General features: G+C 43.1%; 1 protein-coding gene across 1 annotated transcript in view; it reads right to left on the minus strand.

Annotated features, from left to right (window-relative positions):
* The window catches only part of LOC144502972 (SEC14-like protein 2), a 68,825-nt gene that overhangs the window by 51,266 nt on the left and 1,791 nt on the right, over window positions 1–15,768 (minus strand). The window contains exon 2 of the mRNA XM_078227420.1: window positions 7,875–7,950. Coding sequence (XP_078083546.1) covers window positions 7,875–7,950 — 76 coding nt within the window. The remainder of the gene's footprint in view (window positions 1–7,874; window positions 7,951–15,768) is intronic.

Here is a 15,768-nt window from a genome sequence, read left to right on the forward strand (position 1 = left end):
GATTAAACTAGCCGTCATTCCAATGTGTAATTCCTTTATTCAGCGTAGGAAGTACTAAACATTGGCTCAATCAATAGGATACATTCTCTTTTTTTGCATTGGCCATGGCTCTTCCCTTCTTGCCCTAAATTTGACAAGCTATTACAGTTCCTTCACTGTCACTGGGTCAAAATCCTGGAACTCTCTCCCTAACTGTGGGTGCTCCTACACCATATGGACTGGGCGACACTGTGGCACAGTGGTTAGCACCGCTGCCGCAAAGCACCAGGGACCCAGGTTTAATTCTGGCCTTGGGTGACTGTGTGGAGTTTGCACATAAAGTTTATTTATCAGTGTCACAAGTAGGCTTACATTAACACTGCAATGAAGTTACTGTGAAAATCCCCTAATCGTCACACTCCAGCGCCTGTTCGGGTACACTGAGGGAGAATTTAGCATGGCCAATGCACCCTAACCAGCACGTCTTTCAGACTGTGGGTGGAAACCGGAGCACCCAGAGGAAACCCATGCAGACACGGGGAGAACGTGGCAGAATCCGCACAGACAGTGACACAAGCTGGCAATCAAACCCACGTCCTTGGTGCTGTGAGGCAGCAGTGCTAACCACTGTGCCGCCCACAATTTCCCTGTACCTGTGTGGGTTTCCTCCGGGTGCTCCGGTTTCTTCCCACAGTCCAAAGATGTGCAGGTTAGGTGGATTGACAGTATTAAATTGTCCCTTAGTGTCCCGCGATGTGTAGGTTAGGTGGATTAGCCATGGGAAATGTGTGAAGTTACAGGGATAGGATGGGAAAGGGAGCCTGGGTAAGATACTCTGTCAGAGATGATGCACTCAATGAGCCAGATGGCCTCCTTCTGCACTGTAGGGATTCGATGGAGACTGCAGCGGTTCAGGAAGGCAGTTCACTACCACCTTCTCAAGGGTAATTAGGGATGGGCAATAAATTCTCACCCACATTCCATGAAGGAAAAAAACATTGCAGCTGTAAGAATGGGTAAGACTCTAGGAGGAACACCTAAAAGTGATAAATCAAAATAGTGATTTAGTAAAGTGAATTTCTATGTGCAACTTATTATTGGGATGTGGCCAATGTGTGTACTTTCTCCCCTATTTTTCCATCAGTTGTCTTCCTTTAGCATTCACCTTCCCGAGACCTGGCTGGAGATCTTCTGCCAGAGAGCTGTATACAGTACCAGGTGCAGGCTCCCAACAGGAAGGGACTCCAGAGCTTTCTCCTGGATCTCAACCAAGAGGAATCTCAGGTTGAAAAATTAGGAGCCCAACTGTTCCAGAATGGTCAGATCACAGACATTCTCAACTGGCTTTACAAACGGAAAAGAATATCAAACAATGTGGAAATCTGTAACTAAAGTGTGGCTTTGCGTAGGTCAATCTATTGGCCCTTGGGTAGAGCACAACCATAGCACAGGGATGGTGACACTCACAGCATTCAAAATTTGGACATTTAATTTGTGGAAACAAATGTTAACTAAGTTTAAGTGTTAGTGTCACAAGTAGGCTTACATTAACACTGCAATGAAGTTACTGTGAAAATCCCCTAGTCGCCACACTCCGGCGCCTGTTCGGGTACACTGAGGGAGAATTCAGCATGGCCAATGCACCCTAACCAGCACGTCTTTCAGACTGTGGGAGAGAATCAGAGGAAACCCACGCAGATAACATGCAGACTCCACACAGACTGTCCCCAAGCCGGGAATCAAACCTGGGTCCCTGGGACTGTGAGGCAGCAGTGTTAACCACTTGTCACCGTGCCACAACTATCCTGATTATAAAAAATAAACATCCAATGTATAGTTTCAAAAGTTAAACAAATATTGTTATTAGTTATTTTGGATTTCTTTTCGTATTTTCTTTTTAAATCAGTGTATTAGGTTTCAAATGGTATAACTAAAACTAAACCTGTGGTATTTTCTTTCGATAGATCCACAAGAACAAAAGTCAAACAATTAACTTTATGGGATTGTATCCTTCAACCAAAAGTCATCATGTAATTCATATAACACAGCTCAAGATGCAACAGAGGAAGCACTTTGTTATTGAGAGTTCACTATCAGTTATCTTTCTTCTTTCGTAGCTCTTTTCCCTTAGTAAATTCGATATTCCAATTCCAATTCTCAACCCACACATACTGACGCACTAAAATAAGCTAGTAATTCCAATACAGGTCACTAGTCTGTTGCCAGGGACTTATAGCTTGGGGAGGTACCACACCACAACAAACATGGCTGACCAGGAGTCTCTCCCGCTCTTGCCCCAAGCCACTGGCGTGTTTGATAGGATTTGCAGGTTGACACTCAACCGCTTGATCACGTTATGAACGCACCTTCCTTGACCATCAAGACCTGGAGTGGGACTTGAACCCTGGGTTTCTAGCTCAGTGGCAGGGATGCCACCCACTGTGCTGGAAGAGCTCCTACATTCGATATGAAATGTACAAAAATGGATAGAAATGTCTACCAGGCTCATCAGTGCTCACCCTATGCAGTAGATGATGCGACCTCATTGATCCCATCTACCTCACCTTCCCCTCACCCAATCACCTATGATTTTCCCCCTACCTGGTCAAGCCCCATGAGAATCTTATACGTCTCAATAAGGTCACTTCTCATTCTTCTAAACTTCAGATATGAAGCAGCCACACACACCAATGTCTTCTCCACAACCCCCAAGTCATATAACCCAAAAGAAGAAAATAACAGTGTGATTGTGACACTTATCGGAAGTACATGCCATCGACAAAAGTTTTAAGCTCTGATTTTAACTCAGGGCGCAAGTGCAAGGACTGGGGCAGATGGCGAGTGAAAATGACAGTAATGCCATGAGCTCTTGGTCATTTTAACTCCTGGACTTCATTACTACGTTGCAGCTTAGATTCCCGCCCAAATTCAGAAGAAATTCCAATGGGGTCAATGGGCAGAAATTGGGGAGAGGAGGCTGCTGTTGAGGACCTGAAGGAACAGAAGCTAGTACAAAGAACAAAGAAAATTACAGCACAGGAACAGGCCCTTCGGCCCTCCAAGCCTGCACCGACCATGCTGCCTGACTTAACTAAAACCCCCTACCCTTCCGGGGACCATATCCCTCTATTCCCATCCTATTCATGTACTTGTCAAGACGCCTCTTAAAAGTCACTACCGTATCCGCTTCCACTACCTCCCCCGGCAGTGAGTTCCAGGCACCCACTACTCTGTGTAAAAAATCTGCCTCGTACATCTCCTTTAAACCTTGCTCCTCGCACCTTAAACCTATGCCCCCTAGTAATTGACTCTTCCACCCTGGGAAAAAGCTTCTGACTATCCACTCTGTCCATGCCTCTCATAATCTTGTAGACTTCTATCAGATCTCCCCTCAACCTCCGTCGCTCCAGTGAGAACAAACCAAGTTTCTCCAACCTCTTCTCATAGCTAATGCCCTCCATACCAGGCAACATCCTGGTAAATCTTTTCTGTACCCTCTCCAAAGCCTCCACATCCTTCTGGTAGCGTGGCAACCAGAATTGAACACTATATTCCAAGTGCGGCCTAACTAAGGTTCTATAAAGCTGCAACATGACTTGCTAATTTTTAAACTTAATACCCCGGCTGATGAAGGCAAGCATGCCGTATGCCTTCTTGACTACCTTCTCCACCTGCATTGCCACTTTCAGTGACCTGTGTACCTGTACACCCAGATCCCTTTGCCTATCAATACTCTTAAGGGTTCTGCCATTTACGGTATATTTGCTGTCTGTATTAGACCTTCCAAAATGCATTACCTCACATTTGTCCAGATTAAACTCCATCTGCCATCTCTCCGCCCAAGTCTATATCCTAGATCTATGTCCTGCTGTCTCCTCTGATGGTCCTCATCGCTATCCGCAAATCCACCAACCTTTGTGTCGTCCGCAAACTTACTAATCAATCCAGTTACATTTTTCTCCAAATCATTTATATATATCTTACAAACAGCAAAGGTCCCAGCACTGATCCCTGAGGAACACCACTTGTCACAGCCCTCCGAGGGTAACTTATCCAGGCTGCTCTACTGGCCACAATCCTAGATCTAGCCCTCCTGCTAGATCTCATTAGCAACTCAGAAGTTCAAATTACATTGAGATCTGAATGACACCAGTGGACCCCGACTGTTAACTATTTATGAGGCTTCTGCCTGTTTGTGAGTGACAGGAACACAGTAAAAAGCACCCGCTCTCACTTCAACCACCCACCAACACCATTCCTGCCGGGCGGGCTGAATTAAAATTGCATATATATATTTATAATATATAATATATTCTTTAGTTTACATTTAGAAATGAAATCATATAATGTTGATCATTTATTTATATTTTGGCAAGTCAAACTTTCAACTTTTACAGGAAGCCTTCAAATAATCGGTAAACCAGGTGGAACATGTTCTTTGGTTCATGTTTTTCTCACTTTTATCCTCTGTAACTTCACAGGTGCTTTCTGACGTTGGAACTTTACAATGATTGCATGTTGTGTTCCAGCTGGCTTTGTTCTTTGTCTGTCTTACGTTTCCCTCTTTCAAGTAATGTTTCTCTTCTCATCCTCAATTGAAATGAAACCAGCAGCGATAGCAAGCGTCAGTCAGGTCTCCGTCTGCAGTTATTAGGCTGAAGCCTGACTGTGGCTTCGGCAAGAAGCACTCAAGACTTTATCGAGTATCCTGAGACAAGCCAGTGAAACAAAAGCCAGGTTCACACACTCGCCACTTTGCTCCTTTCCTCTGGAATTCTCTGCTGTCACCTCAGGCAGACAACTAATGCAAAGGAAGCCCCCATAATCATTAAATAATGAAGCAGGGAAACTCGTCCGCTTTTCTTCAAATACTGTATGATTTGCATACACCTGAGAGGAAACAGGGTGGAATGCCTCAACCAAGAGATGGCTTCTCCTACATTGCAGCACACCTTTCAGTACCCTCTCCGCAGTGAGGCTTGAACCCACAATCTTCTAACTCAGCAGTAAGAGTGTGACCACTGGGCCAATGCTGACATACTGTTCAAGATCATTCTAGGCTTGACAAGTTGTACGTGATCATTCCAGACCACATTTGCGTCTATGAAGGAGTGAAAATCCAATCAGATTGAATGTAATAGTCTACGGCCTGAATTTTCAGGATGGCGGGGGAACACATTGCCGCTGACTCCAGCAGTCCCAATGTCATATTATGTTCTAACGAGCGTTGATTGGCATAAGGTGGGACTTCTGCTCCCTCACCCGGGAGGAAGCCCCGCCTTGGAGAACAAGGTGTTTGTGGCACCTTGCTGAAAGTATTTTCCTATCTTACAATAGCGACAACCTTTAAGAAGTACATCTCCAGCTGTGTCCTGTGAATATTAAAGGCACTTTATGAATGGAAGTTATTTTGAACAATTCACAATAAAAATCCAACAAGCCAGCAAGGAAGCCTTAACTGCTGTTCTTTTTTAATGGAATTGTGCATCATTTGGAACTGCCACTATGTTAAAGCAATATTTCAACAGATTGACCATTTTAATATAATTGTATCAAAACTCATAACAACAGCAATATATGACTGTTTAAAATGAAGAAAGACTTGCCTTTATTTAACACATTACACAACCTCAGGAAGACACAACATGTATAAAGGCTGTTGCATTTTCCAGAAAAGACAAGATGCTACATAGCATTATGAAATGCACCCGTAGGGGTTCCTATTCTAGTCTGTCCAGAATTAACCAGGGATTACCATATGGGGTAAGTTGAAAATCCTCCTAAGATTTATGCCACCTAACTGCACTCAAGGGGCTCATATTGAAATTTCAAACCTCCATTTGTCACTTTGATGAAAGTGTAATGACTTTCATCAAAAGGTTCACGAAGTGAACTTGTTAGAATATGAGCTCCCTGATTGAGGCAGTGAATGCTGTCCCATCCGGGAGCCCTGCAGAGATATGTAATGTGGAGTGTCCGTTACCAGCACTCAGGGTGTATACTCTGTACAGAGAACTACCTGTCTGAGTATTAAGTTTTAAGTTTATGTTTATTTGTTAGTGTCACAGGAAGGCTTACTTTAAAACTGCAATGAAATTACTGTAAAAATCCCCTAGTCACCACACTTTGGCGCCTGTTCGAGTACACTGAGGGAGAGTTTAGCATGGCCAATGCACCTAACCAGCATGTCTTTCGGACTAGGCTGGCACGGTGGTTAGCACTGCTGCCTCACAGCGCCCAGGACACGGGTTCGGTTCCCGGCTTGGGTGACTGTCTGTATGGAGTTTGCATGTTTTCCCCATGTCTGCTTGGGTTTCCTCTGGGTGCTCTGGTTTCCTCCCACAATTCAAAGATGTGTGGGTTAGGTGGATTGGCCATGCTAAATTGCCCCTTAGTGCCTAAAGATGAGTAGCTTAAGGGAATTAGAGGGGTAAATAAATGGGGTTACGGGGATAAGTTCTGGATAAGATGCTGTATTGGAAAGTTGGTGCAGATTCGATGGGCCAAAAGGCCTGCTTCTGCACTGTAGGGCTTCTATGACCTGTGGGAGTAAACTGGAGCGCCCGGAGGAAACCCACACAGATATGGGGAGAACGTGCAGACTCCACACAGAAGTGGCCCAAACCGAGAATCGAACCCGGGTGCAAACCACTGTGCCGCTTCTTACTAACTACTGCAAATAAATCTAAGTTTGGTGAAGGGGCACCAGCCTCGGTGGAGTTATTTCAGAAAGTACTGTGGCACTTTGACTATTCTTCAAAATGCAGGCTTACGTTCCAGAAACATACTTTGGACCCCCATGCCCACACTCAGCTTTTGTGATGCTCAATAACTGGCAGAATGATGATCTTTATTTCATTCCTAAAACCACAATAGTTGAGGAAAAATCTACATGTTGATCTGCAAAATCACTACATAGTAACAGAAATGTAGAATAAGCAGATTTGTTCCCATTGCATTGTAAGCAAGCTAAATAAACCCACACAAACAACCCGATGGCCTCCAACTAACAAGGATTTAAACAATGCCAAAAGAATTTTCTATACACTCCACAATGCTAATGAAAGCCCACACAGTAAAATGGACTGATTGTCAAAGAAATACAGTTCATGAAGTTTAAGGTCAAACCACCAAAGTTGCTAAAATGTTAGCAATGAACAAAATTTGAGTATGTTTGCTTAAAGTGAGATAATATGATGGACTAGCACTAGGATAACTCGTTTAGATTTCTTTGTATCAACATAACAAAGCAGCGTTTTAGCAATCCCAGAGCTTGGGAGTGCAAATTGAGCACTTCTACACCTTTAACAGCACTTGCAATTCCCATTTTTTTTATTTATTAGTGTCACAAGTAGGCTTACATTAACACTGCAATGAAGTTACTGTTAAAATGCCCTAGTTGCCACACTCCAGCGCCTGTTCGGGTACACTGAGAGAAAATTTAGCATGGCCAATTCACCAAACCTGCACGTCTTTCGGACAGTGGAAGGAAACTGGAGTACCTGGAGGAAACCCATGCAGATACGGGGAGAATGTGCAGACTCCGCACAGACAGCGACCCAAGCTGGGTATCGAACCCAGGTCCCTGGTGCTGTGAGGTAGCAGTGTTAACCACCGTGCCGCCCTTTTAGTCTATTCCTTCAAACTCTATGGATACAGGTCAATGTCAATGCTGAGTGTTACTCAGTTCTGTTTGTTTACCCAAGCGCCAACATGGGAGAGGAGAACAGCCTCATGGTTGAGCTTAGGCCTTTTGTCACATGATCTTGTGAAACCCCTGCTTGGCAACTAAACATCCTGCTGAAAGTTAACTTTATGAGTAAAGTGTGGGAAAACAGAAATTTGGAAGAAATAAACACAACTGGAGGTTTCCATGTAACTGTACATAAAAGTACCTCTGAGCCATCGCAGGAGGAAGTGGTCATCTTGAGCAGGAAGATTAGGCAGGATATCTTGGATGTTCTCTCTGAACTGCAGGACAGACAGAAAAAAAAATTGTAACCGCTCTGATTTCATGTACACAGTTGAAAGTCCATCAGCATCCGAATGGCACACTGCTAAGCAGCACATAGTCTGGTACACCCGGAACGGAGTGCAGAACAAACATTTATACTGCTTCGCCAGCACTTGGCCATTATTTTAATCTATTTGGCTACAGGTCACAGAAGCTATCATCAAATGCTTGATATCAAGCATCATAAAGAGCTCTATGTCATAAACACACCCACACATGTTTGGCAAGCACCTCAAGTATTTGCTGCAAGTTAATGCCCTATTGTGCGAACTGCATCTGAACTTGTGAAAAATACCACATTTACCAAATAGAAGACATCCAAATATATTTCTTAGAATCTGAAAATTACTTCAATCAATAATAAATGTTTCTGACCATTTAAAAGTAATGTTTGGATTAAAACAGTCTTAAACTAATTACACTAAACACACGTCAGTTCATAAAGTTTATTTGTTAGTCACAAGCAGGGTTACATTAACACTGCAATGACATTACTGTGAAAATCCCCTGGTCGCCACATTCTGGCGCCTGTTAGGGTACACTGAGGGTGAATTTAGCATGGCCAATGCACCTAACCAGCACGTCTTTCGGACTGTGGGAGGAAACCGGAGCACCCGGAGGGAGCCGACGCAGACACGGGGAGGACATGCAGACTCCACACAGACAGTCACTCAAGCTGGGAATTGAACCTGGGTCCCTGGCGCTGTGAGGCAGCAGTGCTAACCACCGTGCCACCGTAGTTTAATGCAGGGAAAGGTCACTGAAGATGAGAGCAAATTAATTTTCTCTAGGTCCAAATCTGTTACTTTGAATGCAAATTTAATCACAGGTCAGACAAACTCTCTTTAATAAGCAGCCATTCGGGGCGTTCATTATGTCTGCCGGATGTGTTCTCAGTGTTCAAGTTTACCTTTGAAGTCAGTTCCAGTGCATAAATCTCATGCAACATTTCCTTATAGGTCATTGGGTAAGTGTGATGAAGTTTTAGATGCCAATTAAATAATAGTTTTAATTAAGTTTTAATAGTTACTAATCACAATACAAAAATTCAGTGAGTAACATATGGAAACTTGGTTGGAACGCAATCATTTTCAACTCTGTTGTCTGTATTTTAACCAGTCCAAACACTTCTGAGGTGATCAGAATTTGCTCTCTCTGATAGTTATTAATAATTTTAACTGAAATTAACTTTGCCTATCTTAATCACAGTTTCATAAACAGGTTTGCAAAACCATGACACTGGAGTACATAATTTCTCACACATCACCCTGAGAACCTATAAGGATTGATGGTGTTTGCAAAGGAAATATCACACAGGTACAGTGAGTGTGCTCTGATGAGGCGTGAGCTAACTGATGGGGTAGTGCAGGATGAACTCTATACAGGATCTAACCCATGCAATACCTGTTCCGGGAGAACTGATCAATGCTGCGTTAAAGGGCAAAAAATAGTTCCAATCCCAACACTGCCATCTCTCACCTTGGTCTGCATTAATATCACTAAACAAATAACACAAAATAAAGAATAAACAGAATGCTTCTTCATAAAGCCAAACAAATGTTTGGCCAAACAAAAGATTTACTAGGATGCTACTGGAACTTGATGGTTTGAGTTATAAGGAGAGGCTGGATAGACTGGGACTTTTTTCTTTGGAACTTGGGAGGCTGAGGAGTGATCTTATAGAGGTCTATAAAATAATGAGGGGCAGAGATCAACTAGATAGTCAATATCTTTTCCCAAAGGTAGGGGAGTTTAAAACTAGAGGGCATAGGTTTAAGGTGAGAGGGGAGAGATATATAGGACTTTAACCCAGAGTTTCTGGTCCAGAGGTAGGGATGTGACCACTGTGCCCAAGACCTCCCTAAGACAATCTCTGAATGGAACTCAATGAAATTCAGAGTCTTCTAGATTTATTGGGAACCCAAATATTATTCTGTCAGCTGTAAACAAGCTTTGTTGCTGTGCCTGAAATGCTGGACTGCAAAACTGTCCACAGCCCTGGTCAACTGTAGAAAGCAGGCGGAGTAAGAAACGGCTACAACCTAATGGTTCAGCTTTTATATTCCAGTGTAGGAAAATATAGCAAGTTACAGTTTAACAAACAGGTTAACTCAAAGAATTGTGATTAATGTATTAAATCTTTGTACAGAATGGACATGTGCTTTAAATAAAGAGTGCTGTCCTGACCCAATTCTCATTAAGTAATTGTTTAAATATAAATCCCACATTTGTACTTATTTCTCCCTCTATAGTAAGTTGAGTATTTGTACACAGTTGGTCTGTCCTGACCCAAGCCCAATGCATCAAGTGCTTCATTTACTGGGCGTCCCTGCATACCTCTGGTAAAACTGTTGGAGTACACTGGACAATGCAGTACTTATGCTGAGCAATCAGCTAATTGAGGAAGTTGCACATACAGTTGTCTTTATAACACTCAGCAAGTTTGACTGATGGTGCCACAGCGATATAAACTTGTGTATGGGCTCATCTCTCCCTGACACTGTAGACCTTTGTTCTCGTGATTCCCAGGTAATAAAGATCTCAACAATGATCCTGTTCAGATATGCAGTTTACTCGCAGGACTGGGGTTTAGAGATGGGATAAAATCAGTATTTTAGTCCATCAATTAGCCGAAGAAGCAATCAGGTCAGTGGCATTTCTACTCACCCTGACCCGACTAAGAAACAAATTGCTTCCACTATTATCCCCTAATGGAAATAAATCACTTTTCAATTTTTTTAATTGATTTGATTTATTATTGTCACATCTATTGGTATACAGTGAAAAGTATTGTTCCTTGCGTGCTCTACAGACAAAACATACCGTTCATAGAGTACATAGGGGAGAAGGAAGGGACAGTGTGCAGAATATAGTGTTACAGTCATAGCTAGGGTGTAGAGAAAGATTAGATTAATATAAGATGGGTCCATTCAAAGTCCATTCAAAGTTGTTTTGGAAAGCATTCATTTTGTACCCGAACAAAGTTTCCTTGCATTTCAGCAGGTTAATTACACTTTAAGAATTCAAAGATGTGTGTGTTTACTATCAATTTTAACTCAAAATTGCAATTGAAACGCTGATGAATCTTTCAGCTTGCTGGCAGGTTGCTTGTGGCATTCTGGCTCTAAGTGACAGCGACAATTGAAGTGGGGTTCATCCAGTAAATTAGAAATTGACACAAAAGCAAAATACTGCCGGAAATCCAGAATAAGAACTGAAAAATACTGGAAAAACTCAGCAGGTTTGATAGCTTCAACACAGAGAGAAAAACAGACTATCTCAGGTCAACGACCTTTCACAAGATCCGGAAAAACTTAGAGAAGCAGCAAGTTCTCAGCACTATATAGAGGTAGGGAAAGAAAGGAGAAGAGAAAAGAACAAAAAGAAAAGTCTTGTGATAGCACAGAAAACAGGAGAGAATAAATGACAAAAGGGATGATGGTGTGAGGCAATGGGGGCAGTAATGGGACAAGTAAAATAAAATGAGAATAGTAGAATCATCTGCAATAGCTGACATCCTAAAAATTAAAAAAAAGTGAGGAGGTGTGGGGGCGGTGGATAAGATCTGAAATTGTTGAACTGAATGAGTTTGGAATGCTGTAAAGTGCCTAATCTCCTGAGCAGAGGTGTTCTACAAAACAGTCACCCAATCGGAGATTGTTCTCCCCAGTGTAGAAATGACCACATGGGATTGCGAGCAACACATAAATTGAGAGAAATAAGTGTATGTCACTTACACCAGGAAGGAGTCTTTGGGGCCTCGAATGGTGAATAAGGAGGGAGGGGTTTAAAAGGCAAGTGTTGCATCACCTGTAGGGGAACCTTTTCCCAAGCATAAGTTACATGCACGATAAGCCACACTGACTCCCATTTCTACCTTCCACCCTTCTTCCTGTAGGGACTCTACTCCATTTTCCCAGTTTATGAATATCTGAATTAGGAACAGGCATTGGCCATTCAGCCCCTTGAGTCTACTCCGTCATTCAGTAAGATCATGACTGATCTGATTGTGGCCCCAACTCTCCTTTCCACCAGTGATTTCCTTGATTGGTAAATGCAACACTATATTCTGCAGCCTATCCTCTCCTTCTCTCCTATGTGCTCTATGAATGGTATGTTTTGTCTGTTTGCTCGCAAGAAACAATACTTTTCACTGTATCCCAATGTATGTGACAATAATAAATCAATTCAATTCTAACACATTCATATCCTTTTTTTAAATATGGAGACCATAACTGGACACTACCCTAGATGTGATCTCACCAACGCCCTGTTCAACTGTAGCAAACATCCTTACTTTTATATTCCATTCCCATTGCAATAAACAATAACATTTCATTTACCTTCCTAATCACTTGCTGTACCTGCATCAAACTTTTCCTTGATTCTTGTGTCAGAACACATGAATCCCTCTGTACCTCACAGTTCTGCAATTTCTCTCCATCTAAATGATTTGCTCCTTTTTATTCTTCCTGCCAAAGTTGACAAGTTTTCATTTTTCCACATTATACTCCATATGCCAATTTTTTAACCTACATATTTAACCTAACTATGTCCCTTTGCAGACTCTATGCTTTCTTCACAACTTACTTATCTACCTATATTTGTGTCATCACAAAATGTAGTAACCAAACATTTGGTCCCTTTATCAAGTTATTCATATAAATTATAAGTATTTGAGGCCCCAGCCCTGATCCTTGTGGTGCTCCACTCATCAAACCTTGCCAATCAGAAAAAGACCTATGTATCCCTATTCTTTGCATCCTGTGAGCCAACAAACCACCTATCCATGCTAATGTTATTCCCTACACCATGGGCTCTTATTTTGCATTGTAACCTTTGATGTGGCACATTGTCAAATGTCTTCTGGAAGTACAGCACATCCACAGGTTCCCCGTTATCCACGCATTTCCTATTTCTCTCAGTTTCTCTGTTTCCAACATATCTATTCTGACATTGCCATCTTCTACATCAGTGCTTCCAATATGCCCATTCTGATGAAGGGTCATCAACTTGAAATGTTAATTCTGTTTCTCTCTCCACAGATGCTGCCAGACCTGCTGAGCATTTCCAGCAGTTTGTGTTTTTATTTCAGATTTTCAACATAAGCAGTCTTTTATTTCTGTGTCCCATATGTCTTCCTTTTTCAACTACCAATGAGGGCCCTCAAACCATGCTGGGTCCATTTTCCGTACATACTTTCAAAGCTTCCCCTTTCTCTGAGAATCGTGAGAGGGTTCCCCTTGTCCTCACCTTTCACCCCACCAGCCTCCACATTCAACAGGGTAATCCTCTGCCATTTCCACGTCTCCAGCATAACACTACCAGCAAACATGTCTTGCATTACCACCCCCGCCCCCCCCAACCCTTTCAGCATTCCAAAAGAGGCATTCCTTCCGAGACATCCCCAATTATGATGAAAGTGAGGAGGTGTGGGATAGAGGGAAAGTTGGCCGATTGGATAGGGAACTGGCTGTCTGATCGAATGTGGAGATGCCGGCATTGGACTGGGGTAAACACAGTAAGAAGTTTAACAACACCAGGTTAAAGTCCAACAGGTTTATTTGGTAGCAAAAGCCACACAAGTTTGATCGAAGACAGAGGGTGGTGGCGGATGGAAAATTTTCAGATTGGAGGCAGGTTGCTAGCGGAGTGCCGCAGGGATCAGTTCTTGGTCCTCTGCTCTTTGTGATTTTTATTAATGACTTAGAGGAGGGGGCTGAAGGGTGGATCAGTAAATTTGCTGATGACACCAAGATTGGTGGAGTAGTGGATGAGGTGGAGGGCTGTTGTAGGCTGCAAAGAGGCATAGATAGGATGCAAAGCTGGGCTGAAAAATGGCAAATGGAGTTTAACCCTGGATTACAGGGTCAAAGGTAGGGTTCTGAAGACTGTGGAGGAACAGAGAGATCTTGGGGTCCATATCCACAGATCTCTAAAGGTTGCCACTCAAGTGGATAGAGCTGTGAAGAAGGCCTATAGTGTGTTAGCTTTTATTAACAGGGGGTTGGAGTTTAAGAGCCGTGGGGTTATGCTGCAACTGGACAGGACCTTGGTGAGACCACATTTGGAATATTGTGTGCAGTTCTGGTCACCTCACTATAAGAAGGATGTGGAAGCACTGGAAAGAGTGCAGAGGAGATTTACCAGGATGCTGCCTGGTTTGGAGGGTAGGTCTTATGAGGAAAGGTTGAGGGAGCTAGGGCTGTTCTCTCTGGAGCGGAGGAGGCTGAGGGGAGACTTAATAGAGGTTTATAAAATGATGAAGGGGATAGATAGAGTGAATGTTCAAGGACTATTTCCTCGAGTGGATGGAGCTATTACAAGGGGGCATAACTATAGGGTTCGTGGTGGGAGATATAGGAAGGATATCAGAGGTAGGTTCTTTACGCAGAGAGTGGTTGGGGTGTGGAATGGACTGCCTGCAGTGATAGTGGAGTCAGACACTTTAGGAACATTTAAGCGGTTATTGGATAGGCACATGGAGCACACCAGGATGATAGGGAGTGGGATAGCTTGATCTTGGTTTCAGATAAAGCTTGGCACAACATCGTGGGCCGAAGGGCCTGTTCTGTGCTGTACTGTTCTATGTTCTATAATCGGCGGCACGGCAGCACAGTGGTTAGCACTGCTGCTTCACAGCTCCAGGGACCTGGGTTCAATTCCCGGCTTGGGTCACTGTCCATGTGGAGTTTGCACATTCTCCTCGTGTCTGCGTGGGTTTCCTCCGGGTGCTCCGGTTTCCTCCCACAGTCCAAAGATGTGTGGGTTAGGTTGTTTGGCCATGCTAAAATTGCCCCTTAGTGTCCAAAGATGCGTAGGTTAGAGGGATTAGCGGTTAAATATGTAGGGATATGGGGGTAGGGCCTGGGTGGGATTGTGGTCGGTGCAGACTTGATGGGCCAAATGGCCTCTTTCTGCACTGTAGGGTTTCTATGATTCTAATCATCCCCAACACCCTTCCCACTATCCAAAAAAAACCTTCCCACAGCAACTTACCACACAAGTGCAGAATCTGCCCTTAATCAAGCATAATCCAGGATCCCACGCACCCTGGACATACTTTCTTCCATCCCTCTTCCATCGGGAAAAAGATACAAAAGTCTGAGATCACGTACCAACCAACTCAAGAACAGCTTCTTCCCTGCTGCCATCAGACTTTTGAATGCACTTACCTTATATTAAGCTGATCTTTCTCTACACCCTAGCTATGACTATAACACGATATTCTACACCCTTTCCTTTTCTTCTCCCCTATGTTCTCTATGAACAGTATGTTTTGTCTGTATAGCGTGCAAGAAACAATACGTTTCACTGTATCCCAATCCATGTGAGAATAATAAATCAAATCGAATCTTATACTTCCTCCCTCCTCACAGTTCAAGCTCCCAATACTCTTTGAAGGTGAAACTCTTTGAATTTATTTGTACTTCTTAAGTTTCAAATACTGTATTGGTTGCTCGCAGTGTGATCACCTCTACACTGCCGAGACCACACTCAGATTGGATGACCATTTTGCACAATATCCCTGTTCAGTCTGCAAGCATAATGAGGCACTTAACAGCCTTCCAGGCTCAATGCTCAGTTCAACATTTTCAGATCTTAACCTCTATTCCCACTTTTTTTATGTTTTTGGATGTCAGCTATTGCTGAAGATTCTGCAATTTCCATTCACATCTCTTCTGGACCCGCCTTTCTTTTCTTGTCCCATCCCCACACCTAGAAAAAAAACATAGAATCCCCTACAGTGCAGGAGGAGGCCATTCGGCCCATTG

Source organism: Mustelus asterias, chromosome 13, assembly GCF_964213995.1.
Source record: "Mustelus asterias chromosome 13, sMusAst1.hap1.1, whole genome shotgun sequence".
NCBI lineage: Eukaryota > Metazoa > Chordata > Chondrichthyes > Carcharhiniformes > Triakidae > Mustelus > Mustelus asterias.